The 21,674-nt window shown below is 48.7% G+C and overlaps 1 protein-coding gene across 1 annotated transcript in view; it reads left to right on the top strand.

Annotated features, from left to right (window-relative positions):
- GRIN2C (glutamate ionotropic receptor NMDA type subunit 2C) overlaps positions 1–21,674 on the top strand; it is a 46,753-nt gene that overhangs the window by 17,967 nt on the left and 7,112 nt on the right. Inside the window, exons 3-9 of the mRNA XM_054047492.1 lie at positions 1,877–2,469; positions 4,385–4,499; positions 6,490–6,701; positions 8,331–8,499; positions 12,685–12,838; positions 18,309–18,434; positions 20,702–20,931. Coding sequence (XP_053903467.1) covers positions 1,877–2,469; positions 4,385–4,499; positions 6,490–6,701; positions 8,331–8,499; positions 12,685–12,838; positions 18,309–18,434; positions 20,702–20,931 — 1,599 coding nt within the window. The remainder of the gene's footprint in view (positions 1–1,876; positions 2,470–4,384; positions 4,500–6,489; positions 6,702–8,330; positions 8,500–12,684; positions 12,839–18,308; positions 18,435–20,701; positions 20,932–21,674) is intronic.

The following is a 21,674-nucleotide window of genomic DNA, read 5'->3' as shown; positions in this document are numbered from 1 at the left end:
ACAAAATCATTAACCATTGAGTTTGATAGGACTGCTAGAGTGTAAGATACTACTCATGATTAAGGGTATCAGAATCAAGCTCCAAATGATTACAAATGGGCCTTGAACTTGCTGTGCTCTGGACCCGGAGGGCTGCAGCACTTTCTCTGCTTCCTCCCATCTCCTTCTAGTGGATTCTCTTTATATATTTTACAGAGGGTTTAATTCCTGCAGCAGTGCTAGGGTTCTCATTCATTTGCAGGGATGTCCTCCGTTTCCTCCTTGGAGCAGTGCTAGGGTTCTCATTAATTTACAGGGATGTCCTCCGTTTCCTCCTTGGAGCTGTATGTCTCTTGGTTGCAAACTCCTCTACAACAGGCTTCTCAAATCCAGGGTAGTCTCCCCCAAGACAAAGTATCTACCTGACAACTCTGAGTTTACCTGGGAATTCATCTCCAGGGGGACTGATCAACGTTTCCCTGGAAAAACAATTCAATGGAGATTATGGCAGTTTGCATCAAAAAATCCCACTGCCTTCTCTGTGACCTTCTGCAAATTCCATTTGATAAACCATTTAAGATGGAATCAGATCAATTAAGATTTGCTAATGAGGGGGACAGATGGTTGGGGTGGTGTGGGAGAGAGGGAGCCAGCCAGTGGGATTCTTGAAAAGGTAATGTGGGTATTGGACAGGTGTAAATGAAGTTTAATGGCATTAATTCACCAGGCAGATTTTTTTACTCCAAATGTTTCATTTTTTCATAATTGTAAAGCAAAATGTTGGTCTCTTCTGAAGTTGCAGAAAAATTAAATTGAGGATGAATTTTGGTCAAAGGAAGAGTTAGTCAGAGAAACTAAGAATAAAAAAGGCCTTTTCTGTCATCTAGCCCATCCCTCTCAGACAGGATAAAGCATCAGTGACTATATTATAGGGGGAAATCCTAAACTGGCTAATTTTATATATCCCAAGCAATGGGGTTTCCACCACCTCCTGGCACTGCTGAGAATATCTCTTCATACTGACAAACTTTAAGGCCTATGGGATCATAAATAAAATGTAGGTTTTTGGAATGGGCAGTCTGGGAGATACAGGGCTGAAAATGGAAGGGCTCAGAATGTACAAAACGAGGCATGAAATATAATTGAGAATTGGAATTGTGAAAGTTGGAGATCCCTGATCCTGTTGGATTGGGAAGCAGATATTCAACATCCAGAATCAGGAGGGGAGATGAGTGATAAACCATGGAAGATATGATCCCAGGGAAAGGTATATAAAGACGGGGCTGAGCAGATATGGGATAAGACTCAAACTATCATTTGTAGGCCACCAGTGGTCTGTGGGGTCCTCCCTTGCTCGGCAGAGTGAAGCAATTTGAAGAACCACAGGAATAAGAAATGGGGGCAGGGAAGGGAGGGTTGGGAATGGAAAATACTTGACTTGGAATAGCAGATAAGTGTTTGATGCCGGACTGCAAATAGCAGCAATAATAATCCTCGGCATTTCGATAGCACTTTTACAAACATTAATTAATTCATCCTCTTACCAGCCCTGGAAGTTATGTAGCTGGTTTTTATCCTCATTGTACAGTGTGGGGGTGGGGAAGAATTGAGACACAGCAGGATGAAGTAATTTATCTGAGGTCACCCAATAAGCCAATGACAGAGGTGGGGACAGACCCGGTTTCCTGACTCTTAGCCCTGAACTGTGAGCACAAGACTGGGCAGTCTGTCTATGCCAGTCATAGGGCTGGGAGCTGGGATGCTGGATTGGTGGTGACCTCTTCAGCCTGTGAAGGTTTCTAAGAGAGGAAAGGTGAGAAGACTGGCACCCTGGGGCTCTTTGCACTTAACCAGTTGCTAATCCATTTTCTCTATGGCGGGTGGCTTTCTCTTCCAGGAGCCCGGCTCTGCCTTCCTGCAGCTGGGAGTCTCCATTGAGCAGCAGATCCAGGTGATCTTCAAAGTCCTGGAGGAATATGACTGGGGCTCCTTTGCGGTCATCACCAGCCTGTATCCAGGGCACAACATCTTTGTGGACGTTATCCGTTCCTTCACAGACGCCAGCTACTTTGGTTGGGAACTCCAGGACGTCCTGACCTTTGAGATGACCCAGGATGGGAGCAACTCCAAAACCCAGCGGCTGCTACGGCAGGTCGATGCCCAGGTGATGATTGTGTACTGCTCGCGGGAGGAGGCTGTGTACCTCTTCCAGGTGGCGGAGCAGGCGGGCTTGGTCGGGCCCGGCTACATCTGGATTGTGCCTAGCCTGACGGTGGGGAACATGGAGATCCCGCCTGTCTCTTTCCCCGTCGGCCTCATCAGCGTGGTGACTGAGAGCTGGAAGATGAGCCTGAGGCAGAAGGTTCGGGACGGCGTGGCCATCATAGCCACGGGGGCTGAGAGCTACTTCAGGACCCACGGGTACCTCCCAGATGTGGGCAAGGACTGTAAGACGCCACCTACCACCACCGCTAACAGCACTTTCTACAGGTCAGCCTGGGAAAGCTGCTCCTGGGTAACCACCAGCAGTGCTGGGACTTAGCGATCTGCATAGTGGGGATCAGGAAAGAAGGGGATAAAGCTCTCAGAGAGGCCTGGAGGTACCCTCCCTTGGGCGGGGGTAGGTTGGCAGTATCCACTCAGAGATACTGAACTCTACCAGTTGGGGAAATCCCCCCCTGGACCTCCTGAAAGTGTTTGTGTGGGGGGGGAATCACCATCAGAGAGCTTGAGGGCCCAGTAAATTGATCAGCTTAACGATGCTGAGCTCCACCTCCTGGCTGATAGAGGGGTGCTTCCTGTTCAGCTCTGAGCTGCCGGGACCGCCCTTTCCTGGGGGTGAGAGAACTCTGTCTCCTTCACTTTTCCCCATACCCCTTAAAGTCCTACAGCAGGGAATGTTACCTTGCCCAGGGTCACCGACAAGGTCAGAGCCAGGAAGAGAACCCAGGTGTCCAGACTCGAGGGCCAGTGACTTGCCCATCGCGCCCCACTGCCAGATAGACCCTAGAGAGATGGGTCTAGAGGGAAAACTCTCTCTCTTCCTCCAAGTGCTCGCTCAGGGCAAAAGCAGCAATGTGGTCACCACCAACATGGAGTGTGCAGCAAAGGAGGAGGACGATAGACAGAAGGAAAGTGCAGGAGGCAGCGGGCACAAAGGGCAAGAGGAGGAGATGGAGGGCCAGGCTAGAAAGCCTGAAGGACCTGTCTGAGCGCAACATTTTTTAATTAACTCTCCTGGAGTGTGACCCTTGGCTAATTGAGCAAGGGGCTTTGGCTCTGGGTTTGGAAAATCCTGTGCTGCTTGGGTGATATAGTCCCACAGAGTCACTGACTCACCGAGCGGCAGGGGAGGGAGGGAGGGAGCTAGGTAAAGGGAGGAAGGAGACCGAGGGGCAGAGAGTGTGCGATGAGAGGGAAGGGCGCCTGTCTGAAGGAATGACACCGAGGGTGAGTGATACCAGTCACCAGGCTGCTCTTGTGCGCTACAGCTGAATATGCCAGCACCCGGCTCGCACACGCAGGCATGGTGCCAATCCAGTGACCTTGCTGCCGCTGCGTGCCCAATGCTCCCCTCCCCCATGCACCTTGTTAACTGATTTGGAATGTTCTGTCCGTTTAGCTCGTTAGCCTGTTGGCAGACCGCACTCTCAGGGAAAATAAAGGGGGGGTTTAAGATCCTGGGATGTCAGCTATGTTTTGTGTGTCTCTAAATCGCTGGAGCGCTGTCTGGCTTTGCCTCTGTGCCTCCCTCTGGTTCCTGGACTGTGAGGGAGTGGGGTGTAAGCTCTGGGGGGGCTAACTTGTCGATCAGTCACGTAATGTACTGCCAGTATCTTGGGACTGTGGTGATAGGCTCGGTGTAAAAGTGTAAGTCAGGTGGAGCTCTCCCTCGTCTCCCGCCATCCCAATCCATGCAGACTCCTTGCCTTTGTTTCCCTTCAGGTTGCTTTTGTCTGGGAAGCCTTGTTGCACCCTAGACCTGGGACTTATAACTGTGGCCCATACTGAGGAAAGGATAACAAAGCTCCACTATGCCACTTGTATAGTGCTTTCCGGCCCTACATCTCAGAGCATGCTGCCAAGAAAGGGGATCATTATCCCTCTTTGACAGGTTGGGAAACACAGGCAGGCAGCGGTGAAGTGACTCTCCCAAGGTGACTCAGCTAGTCAGTGGCAGAGTCAGGCATAGAATCCAGATTTCCTCAGTTTAGGGCCTTGTCTGCTAGACCAGGCTGCCAGATGGTCCTAGAGGCAGTGATGGGAAGAGAGGCCAGGCTGGAATCTGAGCTCTCTGAGTTAGCCCATGCTGGTGATGACGTCTGTGGGAGGGAGAGAGGTTGCTAGCCCTATTTGGGAAGCTCCCACCTTCCCGGGCTACAGTGCTTCTCGTTTCCACCCACAGACACCTGCTGAACGTGACGTGGGAGCACAGGGACTTCTCCTTCAATGAAGGTGGCTACTTGGTGAGGCCCACCATGGTGGTGATCTCACTGAACCGGCATCGGCTCTGGGAGATGGTAAGGGCTGCTTTTCCCTCCAGCACCCACGGTCGTCACCCTCCCTTTTAAGACGTGGCCACTCAGGAACACCTCCCCCTGCAAAGCACAGCATCCACTGGGTGCTATAGGTTAAAACCAACATGGGAAGGGGCCGGGGAGAGAAGAGGCTGCTGTACAGAGATAACATCCTACTAAAGAGTTACGTAGGAACCGTACCACACTTTGCTGCTCTGTCTGCTCCAGACTCTTTACGACTTCTGAGCCCTCCTCATGTCATGCCTCAAGACAGGGTTCCTCTGCCTCCCTGGACACCTTTGAGGAGCAGAGGGCGCTGTCCAGGGTTCTCTGTTCCATGTCTCCCTTTGGATCCATGATTTTATCCCTGTGACCTTCACTCCCATCCCTGTTTTTCATTAATCCTGTGGATTTAGTTCATGCCTGGGTCCTGTGGCAGCTCCTCCCCTTACTGTGGGGGGCTTTAGCAATGGGCAGTCTCACACCCACCCATCTCCAGTGCCTCAGTATCTCCAGACTCTTTACCCGATGGCTTCTCCCCCTCGAGGTTCCAGATCCCCTAAGACCTGTGACAAGCTCTTTTATACTCCTCTCCCATTGGCAACCAATCCAAACATCTTCTTTAGGCACCCATAGTGTCCTTAACACCCCCATCCCCAGGAACACCTATATGCACTTCTTAGGATCCCTCCACCATGTGCTCTGGAGACTGCCACAAACTAGCCGCCAAGCCCCCTAGCTCCTTTAGAGGTCCCATGTTCTCCTGCTCCTCTGCTTGGAGGCTTCCATGTGCTTTTACTTCTCCCACAGACTCTCGGTTGGCTCCTACGCCACCTTGACCACCCCTTTAGAGACTCCCCATACTCCCGTTAGATAACCCCTTCTATTCTCTCCGTCGAGCCCCCTGGTGCTGCTCCTTACTCCCAGTTATGCTTCTGCAGCCTGAGATCCCCATTCTCTGGTTGCTCCCATTAAATACCACTGACAACTCCCCCTGTAGGCCTCCCAGACCCACCCCGAGTCCTGCTGCTGCTATTTGAAGTTTTATTTCCCACCAGCTGGGATACTGGGGGATTCTCGCTCTGAACTGCAGTGTTTAAAATCAGGCTAGCATTTGATGTGATTAGTATTGAGAGTTCTGTTCCCAGCATTCAGGGGTTGGAAGCGCAGGAGTGTGTTTGCACCTGGGTCTGATATTCTTTTAGACAGGCTGCTTTCTTCTGAGAGGGTGAAAAGCACCAAGGTAGGAAGCAGCCTTCAGGCAAACCCGACGACAGCCCAGCCCAAGGTGGTGTGGTGAGCTCTCAGGGAATGATCAGGGTCAGAGCTGGAAATGGAGCAACTTAAGAAAACCGAGAGGCTGCAGTAAGTGGCTTTAGTGATTTAGGAGGGATGCTCTTCCCTCTAAGCCACCGCCCCAGCATGGTTTGGGGCGGGGAACATGCCGTCTTTGGCATGAGCTGTATAACAAAGAACCACTAGAGATCACTAAAGATCCCACAGATCTTTTTGCAAGAGCCGGGGAATTAACTTTGAGATGCTGACCGAATGTAGCTAATTACATTCAGCCTTCCTAAAGTAAAGCTGCAGGATAATTGGACGTGGTGTTGCTGCGTGCTGCATCCCGCCCCAAAGGTGGTGAGCAAAGCAGCTGACTGGTTTGTAATAGCGGATCGATCCAAGGGGGTCTGGATCTGTTCACAGGCAGAGGGAGAGGCAAAATGGGTCATTTGTTATGTGCTGTTTGCCTATCAGAGCTCTACTGTCCATTCAGGGCCAGGCTGCCCCGATATCCAGACCCACCTGTAACTTCCCCGACGTGCTGTCTCTTCCTCTAGTTGAACAGCAGTGCTGCGAAGGTGGTGATTGTGGGAAGCCAAGGGCCTGCATTGACCCTCCTCCCCAGGAATAACCTCATGTTCACCATTGCCAGGCAGTCGCGGGCATTTCCCCTGTTGCGTGGACAGTAACGCTGTTCTCCGATCTTGGGCAGGTGGGGAAATGGGAGAAGGGGATCATCCACATGAAGTACCCAGTGTGGCCCCGCTATGGCTCCTTCCTGCAGCCCGTGTCGGACAATCGCCACCTCACCGTGGCCACCCTTGAAGAGAGGCCCTTTGTGATCGTGGAGAACACGGACCCGGCCTCTGGCGTCTGTGTGCGCAACACCGTCCCCTGCCGGAAGCAAACCAACTACACCGACAGGTAAGCAGGCAGGCAGATGGGCTGCTGGAGGTGCCGTGCCGTGCTGCAGCCCTCATCTTCAGCTGCCCCAGGTGTGCTGGAGCAGGGTTAGACATGCCCGTGCTCTGCTTCTCACAAGGCTGGTAGAAGGGAACGTCAGGTGTTCCAAGCCCTGCCCAAGAAAGGAGCAACCTCACTATAATATAGTGCTTTCTGCTCGGGTAGTGCTTTCTGAGTGTTTGCAAACAGGAATGTGGCTGGTGTGGGTTTAATGTGGTGCCAAGATTCAGTACAGGAATTTTAGGCAGGATTTCTTATGCTGGCTGTAATAGCTCTGACTTCAGGCCTGATGCTCACAGCTGGGAGATGCTGCATAGAACTGGGCTGCAGTCCAGTCCCGATTGTCAGAGCTGGGAGCCTCTGGCTCACGGTAGACTTTAGTTCCGACACAGCGAGAAGTCCCTGGAGCAGACTCTGAGGCATCAGTTCAGTGTCTATAAATGCTGTGTTTTCCCACCAGACTGGCTGCTGCCTTGGCCCATCAATTACAGTTTCAGGGCTGTGTGTGTGGAGAGCCAGCCTGTATATCCAGAGCTACGGCCCAGGCTCCCTCGAGACAGCCTTCTGAAAAGGTGGCCAAGGAGATTGGCCTGGAAAGTGCCCCCGGAGGGACATAGCCAGGCAGGCCTGTGCACGCTCATTAATCACTTGCCTATGGCTGACCTCTGCAAGTCTCTGATCAAGTTTGTGTCAGACAGCCTGTTGGAGCGTCTCTCTCACTTCCCGGCTGGAGCAGCCCCCCCTGTTGCCTTGCCATTTCCACAGTTCCCTCTCTCCATCCCTCCTTCCTTCCTTCCTTCCTTCCTCAAGTGGAAGGATACACCCTCCTCCCACTGGGAATCGGGAGGTGGGGGGGGCTATTCTGCAGCTAGGTTTCCCCACACAAGGGATCACAGATGTTACTCAGAAGCTTCCCTCACCCCCATGTGGAGAGACGTGTGCTCCTTTCCCAGGGGAGCAACAGGTATTCTGCAGCTACCCTCTTAGCCCCCTGGGAAGTTATTCTTCCAGCTGACTGGCAAGGCCACCTCTTTCCTTGTAATTTGGACTTGGTTTGTGGTCCTGATTCCTCACTGCCTAACCGTACATTGGGTCTAATTCCCCACCACCCTGCCCCTTGTGCAGTCACATACACCAATGCAAAGTTGAGTCTAGAGTGGGTGTAAAATGCTACCAAGTCAGATCAGACCAGTAGCATATCGCACGTACTTTGCATCAATTTTAACCTCTACATGAGGGGCAGGGCAGCAGAGAATCAAGCTGCTTATATTGAGATTTTGCTCTTGTGAAAAGTGCATTTGAAACATCATGGCTGGTGGCATGTGAGGGGAGAATTCTGGCATGGTAGCATTTTACACTCACTTTGCATGGACGTGAACGATGACCCAACATGCAGGGCTGTGAGAATCAGGCTTAACAACCCTACTGCTGCTTCCTGAGCACTGTGTGGACTAGTCAGGCCCTGCATTTGCCTACAATGCTGCATGAGGTGGCATAGGTGGTGGAATGGCCTTGGCATTACCATGGAGATCCTCTGAAGGAAGTGACCGATGTCTGTGTTGGTTTTTATTTTTAATGTCCTGGTTCCAGTGGGGATGGACCTGTGGACCCCTACACCAAACTCTGCTGCAAGGGCTTCTGCATTGATATCCTGAAGAAGCTGGCCAAGGCAGTGAAGTTCTCCTACGACCTCTACCTGGTAACCAATGGAAAACATGGGAAGATAGTGCGTGGCATCTGGAATGGCATGATTGGCGAGGTAGGGGGACAGGTGTGACCCATTCCCACAAGGCACCTTTCCTCAAGGAGGGCCATGCCTGCAATCAGTTTACCAAAATATTTGCAGGAATGATCTGAACTAGGAGTCTCCCATTTGAGTTGGGTCAGAATTTCAGTGTTTGGAGGCAGTTTCTGATCCTTGGCCATGCTTGGGTAGGGCACAATATGACCTGCATGATGCTGGGGCTGTAATTGTTGGCAAAGCTGGGAGTACTGCCTAACATTTTGCATTATGATTGTTTTCAGTTGTTTATAACTTTTCCAAACTTTAACCGTGTGGGCTGAAATTTGGGTGTCTGCCTTATGCTGAATGTTTTGGGGGAAATTTTAGCTAAAATGGTTGAGATGTTTGAGATTAGGGAAAAGTACATTGTTTTGTCCAAGTTTAAAAAATTCATACTATCATTGAAGCGCTAGTGCCTGCGTGCTTTGGAGCAAGACATTTACCTTACCATCAGTGATATGCCTTGTGCTGTTCCCATAACCTGGACCAATCTGGGTACATTTTTATTAGCCTCAAAAAAAAATCTCAGTTAGCACATGCTCACGAGAGACCTGTTCGTTTGGCAGCTAAATTCTCCAAAGATTCCATCTGTACTGAGCATGTTCCAACCTGGGGCTCCATTTCCTGCAATTGCTCCTCCCATCTGCCAGAGGCCACTGTGGTGCCAAGCACCAGAAGTGAGAGTAAGGAGACTCTCTGCATGTGCTTTCAGTGCTCCCCTGGTAGTTCCCAGGCAGTGTGGGGGAGGATGCACCTGAAGGGAATGCAGAGGGGTGGGGGGGACAATGGAGGAGTAGGATCAGAGGAGGGGTAGGAGCCAGGGTGATATGGGGTGGGGGGCAGGAGTCAATGTAGGGGAATGCATAGCAGCATGGGATGGGGGCAGGCAATGTGGGGGTGCAGGAGGTTGGATAGGAGAAGAGTGGGAGGGAAAAAGGAGGCAGGCTATGTAGTGAATGAGGCTGTTGTCGGTAGATCCTCTGCTGTGTTTGTTGCAGACATTGGAAGGTGTGTAGTGAATGAGGCAGGGAACTGAAGGAAGAGAAAGGCTGGTCTCATGGTTAAAGTTGAATACTGGCTGGAGAACTGGATTTTGTCCCTGCCTCTCTGATGCTGGGCAAACCACTGAAACCAAAATGTTCCTAGTTGGTCATTGTACGTTCATGATTTTCTGGGTGCCCGGCAGGCCACCTGGAATCAGCTTTGCAGAAGTGCTGAGCAATCACAGCTGCAGCTGAAGTAGATTGAAGCTGTGCTGTGAATATACAAATTGCTATAAAAACGCTGAGCACTCTGAAAAACCAGGCCCTAGATGGCTCAACGTGGCCACCCAAAATTAGCGGGCACTGTTGACAATTTTGGCCTTAATGTCTTTGTGCCTCCATTTCCCAGTTGTAAAATGGGGACACCACCAACACCTAATTTCCTGGGTGTGGTGAAGATACATTTATTAATGTTTGTGAAGCACTCAGGTACTATGGTGAGAACATCATAGTCATGCCCAGGAGGACATTTTGTATTCAGTATGGAGTTTGGATGGTGTGCCTGGGGCCACACGTTGAATGAGGGTAAAAAGACATATTGAATGACTATCTTTTCACTGACTGAGGCAGGAGTTTTGTGGGAAAATAGGATATGCTCACATAATCAAGCACAGTATCATAATGCATATGCACAAGGGGGCGAAATTAAGGTTGCACAGGTATCCTTAACTCTGGCATTTCCTAACTTTTAAGTGCTTGATTTTGCAACCTTAACTTTCTTTAACCTAGTATGTGTGTGTACTATTTACATTTATTGGGCCCGATTCCCTGGTATGCTCAAGCTGTTTTGCATTGATCAGCAAGGCCAAGTAGTTGTAAACCTGGCTAAAATAGATTTAAGCTGATATGTTTCACTGAAGCAGCACCAAGCAGCCAGAGCATGCTGATGCATATGGTCTATCTTTTTTCTGGTGCAAGAGGAAAGCAAGAGGAGCTCAGAGGTGGTGGTCAGTCTATTGAGGCTGCCTAATTGTATAGCTTTGCAGCCATGAGTCACTGATGTTGTGTTCTTACTAATTTCCAGAGCAGTGTTATTTTCATGTATTTTTTGTTTATTTTATTGGATACTTTTGCATTAGCAGGAAATAAGCTCCCTTTCTCCCAGACAGGTGTTATCTGAAAGAGCTGTTTGGGAATTTTTTTGTCTAAATAGTTTGTTGGAAAATGCTGTTTTCACAAAATGGAAATTTTTGGCAAAATCACATCAACTTCCATGAATTTTGTTTAGGAAAAAATTCTAAATGTTATGTCAAAGCTAAAATTGCATTTCAAAATGTATTTTGTTTGCTTGTTTTTCCATTTTTTTTATTATTTTGACAAGATGTCGGGACATGTCAGGCATAGTAGCGCATAATATGACATTTCCCGACATAAGGTCAAAATTATAAAAGTAATGGAAAAGCACAAACAAAATAAATGTTGACAATGTAATACAAAATGATGGGGTCTAAATTAAGTGTTGCCACTCAGAGAGCTTTAGTCATTGTGGATAGTTCTGTGAAAACATCTGCTCAATGTGTAACGGCAGACAAAAAAGCTAACAATGTTAGGAACTATTAAGGGACAGAAATATCATAATGCCACTATATAAATCCAGGGTACACCCACACCTTGAATACCGTGTGCAGTTCTGGTTGCACCATCTCAAAAAGATATATTAGAATTGGAACATGATTAAGGGTCTGGAACAGCTTCCATCTGGGGAGAGATTAAAAAGATTGGGACTGCTCATCTTAGAAAAGAGACAACCAAGGGGGGATATGATAGAGGGCTATAAAATCAGGACTGGTGTGGAGAAAGTGAATAAGAAAGTGTTATTGACTCCTTCACATAACACAAGAACCAGGGGTCACCCAATGAAATTAATAGTCAGTAGGTTTAAAATAAACATAAGGAAGTACTTCTTCACACAACGCCCAGTCAATCTGTGGAACTCATTGCCAGGGGATATTGTGAAGGGTTAAAAAAAAGAATTAAATAAATTCATGGAGGATAGGTCCATCAATGGCTATTAGACCAGATGATCAGGGATCAGGGATCAGCAATCCCATATTCTGGGTGTCCCTAAACTTCTGACTCCTAAAAGCTGGGACTGGACAACTGGGGATGGATCACTTGATAATTGCCATGTTCTGTTCATTCCCTCTGAAGCATCTAACACCATCCATGGTTGGAAGACAGGATACAGGGTTAGATGGACCATTGGTCTGACCCCCAGTATGGCCATTCTTAATTTTAAAGCAAAACTTCAAAATTTCTGCTTCATGGGATGTTTCAAAAATATTTAGTCGCTCTGATTTGGAACAAATTAATTTTTTTAAAATGTTTGAAATTTCCTGCAAAACAGAAATTCCAGTTTTTGACCAGCTCTTGTTATTTATCTGGGGTCCGAGGTCCCTATGTACATTCAGTCCAGACTTTCACTGACTGCTGTGGACCAGGGCTCGGCCCAGTGTGTCGCAAGGCAGGAATCCAGTGAGTGGGAAGGAAGGAAGGAGGTAGTTGCGGAGTGTGAGTCTGACCTAGAGGCCAAGGACCTGAGTCTGTTGCTCCATTCCTGTGCTAAGGGCTAGGGAGGGGCAAAGGTAGCTTGTGCAGGGGCCTTGCTGCCCTGTGGTACCATTGGCTGCTCTAACTCATATGCTGTGCATCCCCTTGGGACTCCCGGCAGCAGAGGAGAGCTGTTGTGCAGTGCGCTATAACCATGCCCCCAATCTGCCCCCTACGTCTGGGAATGGTAGCAAGGCTGGCCTAGGGCCTTTATCCCAGTTCTGCAACAGCCAGGGTGGCCCTGTGGGGGCCGTATCCACCCATTTTGTGTTGCCAGAATGGAGTCAAAGGGATGTGGGGTCACTGAGCATCAGGCCCTGAGCTTCTTAGGGGAGAACCAATCGGGAAGGGAGGCATCTTTCCTGTGCAGCCAGTCTCTGAAGCTGGGATGGGGAAAGGGGGAGTGGGTCACCTTGGGGCCAGTCTCTCTGCCACTCAGCTAGCAAAGGGAGGTGGGATTAGACTGATGGTTAGCCATGCTGGAGCTGGGTCCCCTGTGAATTGCTGGCGTGCAGTTTTGCTCGCGTAGCTCCAGACTCACCTGGCTGCTTCCTTTGTCGTCCTCTAGGTGTACTACCAGCGAGCGGACATGGCCATAGGGTCCCTCACCATCAACGAGGAGCGGTCTGAGATTGTGGACTTCTCTGTGCCCTTTGTGGAGACCGGCATTAGTGTCATGGTGGCTAGAAGCAATGGGACAGTCTCGCCTTCTGCCTTCCTAGGTGAGCAGAGCCAACCTGGTGCCAGGGTGGATGCTTGTTCTATGCGTGGAGCTGCGGGTGAGCACGGTGCGTTCAAGGAGGGGAAAAGCATAGAGTAAAAATGGAGGGTTAAGGCAGGCCCAGCTCTGGAGTCTCGGGTGAATCTCAGTGGGTCTGGGCTTGGTGAGGCCATGGGGAGCCTAGACTACGCTCTGTGTAAATGTGGTGGCTGTGGGCCATTTTGGTACCAAGGAATGTGCCTGTCATGTGGATTCAGATGGTGAGGAGTACCCAGAAGCAAGGCTGAGCCAGAGAGGTGCTTGATTTCTCTGGGACGAGACTTACTGCTGATGCCATCAAAGGGCTGATATTCCTGTCTGGGCTCAACTCCCCTCCCCGTCATGTCGGGGTATTTCCATTCTAACCTGTCTCTTGCTAGGTAGGGGGATTGGGGGCATTCTGGACTTGTGGATTCTATTCCTGGCTATGCCACAGACTTGCTGTGTGATCTTGGGCAAGTTACTCAATCTCTCTGCCTCAGTGTCCCCATTTTGTAAAATGACTATAATGGCACCCACCCCACAGGGGCCTGGGGAGGCTGAACTAATTGTCTGATGGGGCACTTGGCGTTCTTCTGATGAAAGGTGCTATGAAAGTGCAAAGAACTGTCATTACTACCCATGCATAGGAATAGCTCTCCAAACTTTTTTTGGTGGCTGAGCTCCTTGACAGCTGCCAGATGAACTTATCATCCCGTGATTTTGATAGGACATTGGCTGTGCTGCGTTTTCTGTGTAGGATCAGCAATGGAAGAGTTAACTTATGAGATGCAATTCATTTTATCTTGGCAAAGCCAAGAGTGTCCTCTGCATACAAAGTCGCTGCTTGGCCATGCATTGATTGAGGGCATCACTTTCAGTCAGTGTCAAAACGGAAGCTTAGATTCCACTTCTCCAGATTCTGACGGGTTGTGCTCATTTCCTGTATCCCATGGGCCTTCTTCTCTGTGTCCCTCTAGGCTCCCCCTGGAACCTAGGGGAGACTGTCTGGAGTTTAATATATTGGTGTTATATTGGTGCCTGTGTTATAGGGGCTTGTAGATGGGACACTGATCGCAAGACCAGGAAACTTTGAAGTCCAATGAACCAGTGATTAAAATGGAGCAGGGTAGTTTAAGGGCTAAACTGCTATAGAGACTTTTACCACTGGTTTGACTATGGGCCAGATCAGTGGAAGTCAAAGCCCATCACTGCTGGTGGTTTTTCACTGGCCTTTGTGAAATGAATTGGTGAGTCTCAGACAAGGTCCCAGGGTATAAGGGTCCATGTCACAAAAGTCACCTCCACAAATTGGCACTGATCAGTCTCCCTGCTGGTGATGTCATTACAGGCCAAGGTCTGGGCAGGCCCCAAGACTGAATTCCTTTCTTGCTCTAAGCAAGTGGCTGAGGTTGTATGCAATAGTTATTTTATTAAACTGAATCAGGGACTTGTTAGGTGGAGGCCAAGCTGAGCATGTTCTTGGGGGGGTTCGTTCCACAAATCCAGTTCTTGCCTCTTCTGCACTTGAATTTTGTAATTACGGTTAAAAAAAAAAACGAAGATGATTGATTTTGAAGTGCTTTCCAGAAAAATAACCTGTAAGTTTAAATAAGACAAAAGTTTGTGTGTGGATGGATGTTTAATGCTGTATGTGAGTGTGTGTGAATTTGATTAGCAGTGCATGTTGCATGTTTGTGTTTACGTGAGGATGAGTGTGTTTGCAGTTCATGTTGTGTGAGTCTGTCCCTGTATGTGCACACGTGTTTCACATGTGAATAACTGGCTAGCCAGCAGTATTGTAGAAAGGGATCTAGGGGTTATAGTAGATCACAAATGGAATGAGAATCAACAGTGTGATGCAGCTGGAAAAAGGCAAATGTCGTTCTGGGGTGTATTACTGGGAATGTTGTACGAGAGACATGGGAGGTAATAGTTCTGTTATACTCGGCACTAGTGAGGCCTCAGCTGGAGTACTGTGTCCAGTCTTGGGCACCACGCTTTAAGAAAGATGCAAACAAATTGGATTCCAGAGAAGAGCAACAAGAATGATAAAGTTGTAGGAAACATGACCTATTAGGAAAGGTTGAAAACATGCCCAATTCTTAGTCTTGAGAAGAGAAGGTGGAGGGGGGACCTGATGATAGTCTTCAAATATGTTAAGGAATGTTATAAAGAGGACAGTGATCAATTTTTTCTCCAAGTCCTCGGAGGGCAGGTCAAGAAGTAATCGGCTTAGTTTGCAGCAAGGGAGATTTAAGTTGGATATTAGTAAAATCTTTCTAACTATAAAGATAGTTAAATACTGGAACAGGTTACCTAGGGACGTTGTGGAATCCCTGTCATTGGAGGTTTTTAAGAACAGGTTAGACAAACACCTGTCAACGATGGTCTAGGTTTACTTAATCCTGCCTCAGCACAGGTGGTTTGCATAGATGACCTCTGGAGGTCCCTTCCAGCCCTACATTTCTGAGTCTACATCTGTGTTTGTGTTCAGTACGTGTATGTGATATGCAGGAGTGTGTATTGCATGCATGTGCCAGTTTCGCTCTGTGTGTGTGTAAAAGTGTGAATAAGTGTGTGTAACTATATGTTGCTACACGTATGGGTACGTCTGTGGTGATGTATTTGAGTGTGCGTGACAAAGAATTCATGTCTTCATGTTGCGGAGGGTATATTTGCTTTGTGTGTGTGTGTACATATGCACCTTTTGTATGTGAGTACCTGCTGTTAGGAAAGTGTGCGTGTGTGAACATGTGGATTGTTGGCTGCATGTGTGAACTGTTCCATATAAGTGTACATGTATGTCTGTGTGTATGTACAAGCTTGCATGTCAGTGTGTGTATGCAGAATGTCTACGAAAGGGCATGTGTAGCACAATGTGTCTGGGTATGCCTGCTTATGTTTGTGCATATGTCTGAGCTTGTCCTTGTTCTGTATGTTTGCACACATGTTGGCATAAGCCTGTATATGCTTTGAAGGCCTCTTTAAACTGTGCGCTGTCAAGTCAAAGCCGTTCTGCTGCCAGAGGCTACGAGTGTCTCCTCCTCCCCAGAGCTTCCTGTCTCCTGTGCTGTGGGATTGCAGGAGAAATGTACAGGCTCCCCGGCACTTCATAGTAGAGTGTATCTGCTCCAGAGGGAGCCAATGTCACCACCTTCACTGGAGGACAGATAAACTCAGTGCCAGGACACTGGAGTGAGCTTATGGAGACAGAGGGGCAGCAAGCCCCCCTGGCTCCGCCCCCCCTCCAGAAAAGTGTTGCTGTCCCCTAACTCCAGCCGAGTCACCCTCTCTGATTTCAGTTACTTGAAGAATCAGGCCCCTGGACTTTAATTCTCTGCAGTCTTCAGATCTGGGCCTTCTCTTCCTACTGCACAGTCATCTCACCAGCAAACTGTGTGTAGGAAAGCTAAGCCCAGGGGGAAGCCAGGGTCAAAGGTTCCTTCTCTCTTCCCCCGCACCCTCCCCGCACCTCCCCCCCCACCCCCCCCACCCCCGCTCGCCCAGCTCCCTCCACATGCTAATGAAATGCATCTGATGCCATCAGATAAAGTTTTTCTCCTCCCTGACAGGGAAGGACATGCTGACAAATGGGCCTCTGCTGCTGTATTTTGAGGGCCTGAATTAATCCCATCCTTCAGCCTGCCCTTTAACGACAGAGCTCTATCACTCTGGGTGTCTGCTGCTGTCACCCAGCAACTGCCACTGTCTCTTCCGCTTGGTCTCTCTCTGCCTTGAGTGCCTCTTTCTGTTCACACCTCTTCCTGCCTTCTTGATGTCTCTGTCCCTCTCTTAGCGTCTCCTCTTCTTTTGTAAAAAGAAGAACAGGAGTACTTGTGGCACCTTAGAGACTAACAAGTACTCCTGTTCTTCTTTTTGCGGATACAGACTAACACGGCTGTTACTCTGAAACTCTTCTTTTGTGTTTGCCTTGTTCTTTCTCCACATCCCATTCTCTCCCTCTCTCTATATATCTCTGCCCTGGCTCAGTAAATTTAATAACGTATCTGATGTATTTTGTCCTTTTTTTTCTGTTGGTGAATGTTTCAGCCATGAGATTGATTATTTGCAGAAATTATTCAGGAAAGAATTCTAGACAATGAGTAAATTCCAGAAAAATCAGCGTTCTCAATCTGCAGCTGGTGTGAGAGCAATTCCTCCCAAGTATTGACTTCCTGAGCTGTTTTGGCTGGACATGTAGGTTACATGGCATGTTTCTGTTCCCTGACTGGATTAAAGTAACTCTTAGGATCAGGTTTTTGGAGTGAATACTCGTGATTACAACTTAAAAATTCACTTTTCACTAATGTTCTGCAATATCCACTTAAAATGTTTTGTTTCCACAAATGTTCTTGCCTGGAAGCTCATTCACTGATGAGAAAATGAACACACACAGGATGTGAACACTGTTTCTTGAATAAATGATGCATTCAAACAAATATTCATGGACAGATGTTTGCAGTGTTCACTCAGTTCTAAACTCAGCCTTGCAAGATTCTATTCCACTCAGATTAATTTTAGATTGTGAACTCCTTTTGTTCTGTCTTTGTACAGCACCTAGCACAATGGGACCCTGGTCCTTGAGTAGGGCTCCTACGTCCTATAGTAATACAAATAATAAACAATACTTAAGGCCCTACTTTGGATGATTGTCCAAAAATTGCAGCTCAGTTGGGAGAAGCCATGGAAAATCACGGAAAAGTAATAATGGACCTTATTACCGCAAATACGTTTCCACGATTTTCTGCCGTGGGCTCTCACTGTCAAATTGCAGCGGAAGCCTAATATTGCGGGATCCACAATATCACAAATGAAGTAGGGCCTTAACAATACTACTACTAATAAACATACACCTGTTCACCCGTGCTACTTGAAAACTTTCTGACAGGTGAGTAATGTCTCATTAGTTTTTCCTGTGTCACTATGTTATGATCAGGGCAGGTGAGTAGATTTTATGCCTGGGCTGGTAAATTTTCATGACGGTTTTACACGGCTGGTTTCTCTCTCTCCCAGCTGCCCTTGGCTAATTTCTCAACCTGCTTACATCAGGTCTGAATTTAGCTCTTTCTGTGAGTGAGACTCTCCCTTTTACTTCCCTCTTTCTCCCACTCTGAGTTACTTAATAAATAGCAAGACAGGAGTATTTAGCGTGTGCTCAGTCTGTAGATGAGGACACCCAGGAGCTATCGGTCATCTTTCAGTGTAATCCTGATGCCCTTTAGATCCAAGGGCACTAATAGGATCACCACAAATGTATTGTGTTGGGAAGGGTATATCTGTCTCTATAGGGTCACATGATCCTGTGTGAAGCTTGAGGGGGATTTTCCCTGAGGCTCTAGGTTTGGGTCCTGCCGTATTACTCGGTGGGAGGGTCCAGTCGCCTATAGTGACACACGCATGGGACCAGATGCAGCACAACTGGAGTTGACTGCCTCCCTCTTGCCTTGCAGAGCCCTACAGCCCGGCTGTGTGGGTGATGATGTTCGTGATGTGTCTCACTGTGGTCGCCATCACCGTCTTCATGTTCGAATATTTCAGCCCCGTCGGCTACAACCAGAATCTAACCAGCGGCAAAAGTAAGTTGCTTAAAGGAACCACGAGCAAATGTTGCGTAATGGGACGGTGCCCTTTGTCACAAGCACCCTGCCCCTCCCCACCCCCCACACACTTAATGCAGGCAGCTGCAGTCTGTGAGCTCTGCTTTATGAGGGGGAAGGCACCATAGTAATGCCATGGGTTCTTACAGCCCCTCACGTCCTGGGGAAGCATTGGCTCATCCCAGGGTCATGTTTCCAGCCACATCCGTGGGTTACAGTGCGGGGGGGGGGGGGGAGGGAACTGATTCCCAGTCTCTTTCAGCAGAGCTTCAGCCTTTGCAAAGCAGACCCCAGCCTCCATCAACTGGGCCTCATCCACTCCCCAGCCTCTGTTATTGGGGGAGGGAGTCTTCCTTTCCTCAGCAGGCCTCTGAGAGTCTCTTTGCCTAGCACCAGGTACCAAAACGGTACCTGCAGTGTCTTCTACTTCAACATCAACATGGGAAACTGAAAAGCCATAAAATACCCCTCTCCTTAACTGTGCACACGCTTCTGTCTTTTCCCCCATTGCTCTGCAATACAGGATGCCAGCCGGAGATTCCTCGGGCCACTTCAAGTTGACGTGGGATTTTTGCCAATGCCCATTGTGGAGATAGATTCATAAATTCCAAGGCCAGAAGGGTCCATGGTGACCATCTAGTGAATCCAATTCCTTCCAGACCTGTTGTCTGTGGCTGTCACCAGCAGGACCAATCAGCCTATTACTTTGCTGTCTGCTCTAGCTAAGAGCTCCCACATCCGAGCTAGCTGGGGAGATTTTTCTCGCATTTGTTTTGAGGAGCTGTCAGCCCCAGGCCAGGGTGCCATCTTTGCCCTTGATGAATGTTCATTAAAGCACATCCATCCTGACGGGCGCATAATGAAAATGCTTCTTGAAGCAGCATCAATGACTCCCCTGTGCACCAACACTCCAGGACCAAACCTCTCCCTGCTCTAGTTTCAGAGATCCCGGACAGTTTCTCAGCGTCAACCTTGGAGGGTTTGCCGTTCAGTCAGGGATTAGACACTGGGAGGAAAGGAGAGTGTCAGAAGGAAGCTGGTATCTACCAGGAGGGAATAGCCTAGAGCCCACAGTAAAAATACACAATCTATTTTTAGCTTTCATCTTCCAAATGAAAAAAGGCTCCAGCAGAACTCGGCCAGCCGGAACCCTGCTGCTCCATTCCTCTCACCAGAGAGCGCTGGCTTGTTCTCGAGTCTCGTGCCTCATTTCTCATTTTGTCTCCTTCTTTCCCCCTAGTTTTAATTTTTTGGTACGTTGTTTGGAGGTGGCAGGGCAGCAAAATGCATTTCCATTTCACTCTCTCCTGCAGAGAGCGGCAACCATCCAGCTATTTCCGGAGGTGAAGTCAGAAAAGCTGCTACATAGTAGGTCTCTATGTCTCTGTGCTGAAGTCCAGTCTTGGATCCTCACCAGAAATGGGTCTGGCAGATTTCCTTCACAGCCCAGCCAGAACCTGCCTAGGCCACATACTCTGTCCTGGCAAGATTCCTCTCGCGCTTTCTCACCAGGACTTTGGAACAAAACAAGCACCAAAGAATCTCTACCAGGTTTTCTATAAGACTCAGTGCCTGGATGCTGCAAGGACTAGCGCTATAGCAATATCTACAACAGATCAGATGTTGGGACAGGCTCGTGCTGAGATGCTCAGTGTAGGTCGGGAGAAGCTCAGTGTTCAGACTGACTCCTGTTGAGACAGAACCGGCGCTTGTTGGGACACGGCCCCGAGATATTTTAGTTTTAGGTGAACAGCCAGCTTTTAATTGGCTCCACTCAACAAAGCAGGTAGATCTTTACATTAATAGGGAATCTCTGACAGTCATTTGAAGGTCCCTGAAACACAGCCAGCCTTACCTGCTCCATGTTAGGGGTAGGATGTGGGCCCAGAAAGGGTTACCCTGTTTGTGGTGTCTGGGCTTCAGGCAATACTTCCTCTCTCCATATACCGAACCCACCAGTGAATGCAGGAATTAAGGAAGGAAAAAAAAAAAACTTTCCCCAAAAGCAAACCTGGGCCCATGTTGTTTGGTGGTGAGTTACACGTATAAAAAGGCAGTAGCATAACTGAAAATCTCATTTATCTACAGCTCAAGGCTAAAAGCCAGGAGGAATCGTCCCTAGTTGTTTTCCAGGAAACATAAGTTGGGGCAGCAGCATGCCTGAGGTTGGAGAGCCGTGTTGTGTTTATCAAAAGGCCCAGGTTCATTCTGAACTACCCAAAGCCTCTCTCCTTTTCTCCTCCCAGAGTCCGGCGGGCCCTCCTTCACCATTGGCAAATCTATCTGGCTGCTGTGGGCCCTGGTCTTTAATAACTCGGTGCCCATTGAGAATCCAAAAGGCACCACAAGTAAGATCATGGTGCTGATCTGGGCCTTCTTCGCAGTGATCTTCCTGGCCAGTTACACAGCTAACCTGGCAGCCTTTATGATCCAGGAGCAATATATTGACACCGTCTCTGGGCTGAGTGACAAGAAGGTGAGGAGGACTCGCAGAAAATAACCACAGTTTGGGAGGGGAAGCGTGGGGGCATAACCATGGCTGGGTATGGAACACACAGAATGAGTAGGGTAGGTATGTTAGGTTAATCAAGTAAGGACTGAAGAGAGCTGACTTGCTTTGCCTTCTGAACAAGTCAGGCTTCCATAGCGTGGACTGCTGGTGGATACCAGCAATAGGAGCAATGTGTAGAATCCATTAAGCGTGGTTACTGCTTACTCTGAATGTGTGTGCCTCAGTCTGACAGTCGTGACACCCCTCCGGGGCAGAGCGGGACTAGGAGCCCATGGTGTACATCCTGAACAGGAAGAATATGGTGGGATAAGTGTGCGTTGAGAGGGCGAGGCGAATGGATGGGGTTAGGGCACTATTCCAATGGTGGTTGGGTTGAAGATGAGGAGTTTAATGGAATCACAGTCTTGAGGGAGCAAGAACTCCTTTTGCCTAAGGTTGAACAGATTTGAAGGCTGAATGGTCGGAGTGTGGGGTGGAGGGGGAAGGAACAAAAAAGAGGCTGAGAGAAGTAACCTGGGAGAAACCAAGATGGAGAGCTAGCAGAGTGACCAGCAGAGAGAGACTAAAACCAAAGAGAAGAGCAGAGAGAGGAGAGCAATGTTCTAATGCAGAACCTGACTTGTGGGCCCTCTTCTCCCACCACAGCATACAAGTATTGCCCACAGAGGTCAATAGGAGATTCTCGTGTTCTATGATAGAAGTGGACC

This window comes from Malaclemys terrapin, chromosome 13 (genome assembly GCF_027887155.1).
Source record: "Malaclemys terrapin pileata isolate rMalTer1 chromosome 13, rMalTer1.hap1, whole genome shotgun sequence".
In the NCBI taxonomy this organism is placed as follows: domain Eukaryota; kingdom Metazoa; phylum Chordata; order Testudines; family Emydidae; genus Malaclemys; species Malaclemys terrapin.
The sequence above is the reverse complement of the archived record's forward strand: the minus strand, read 5'-3'. Positions and strand labels throughout refer to the sequence as shown.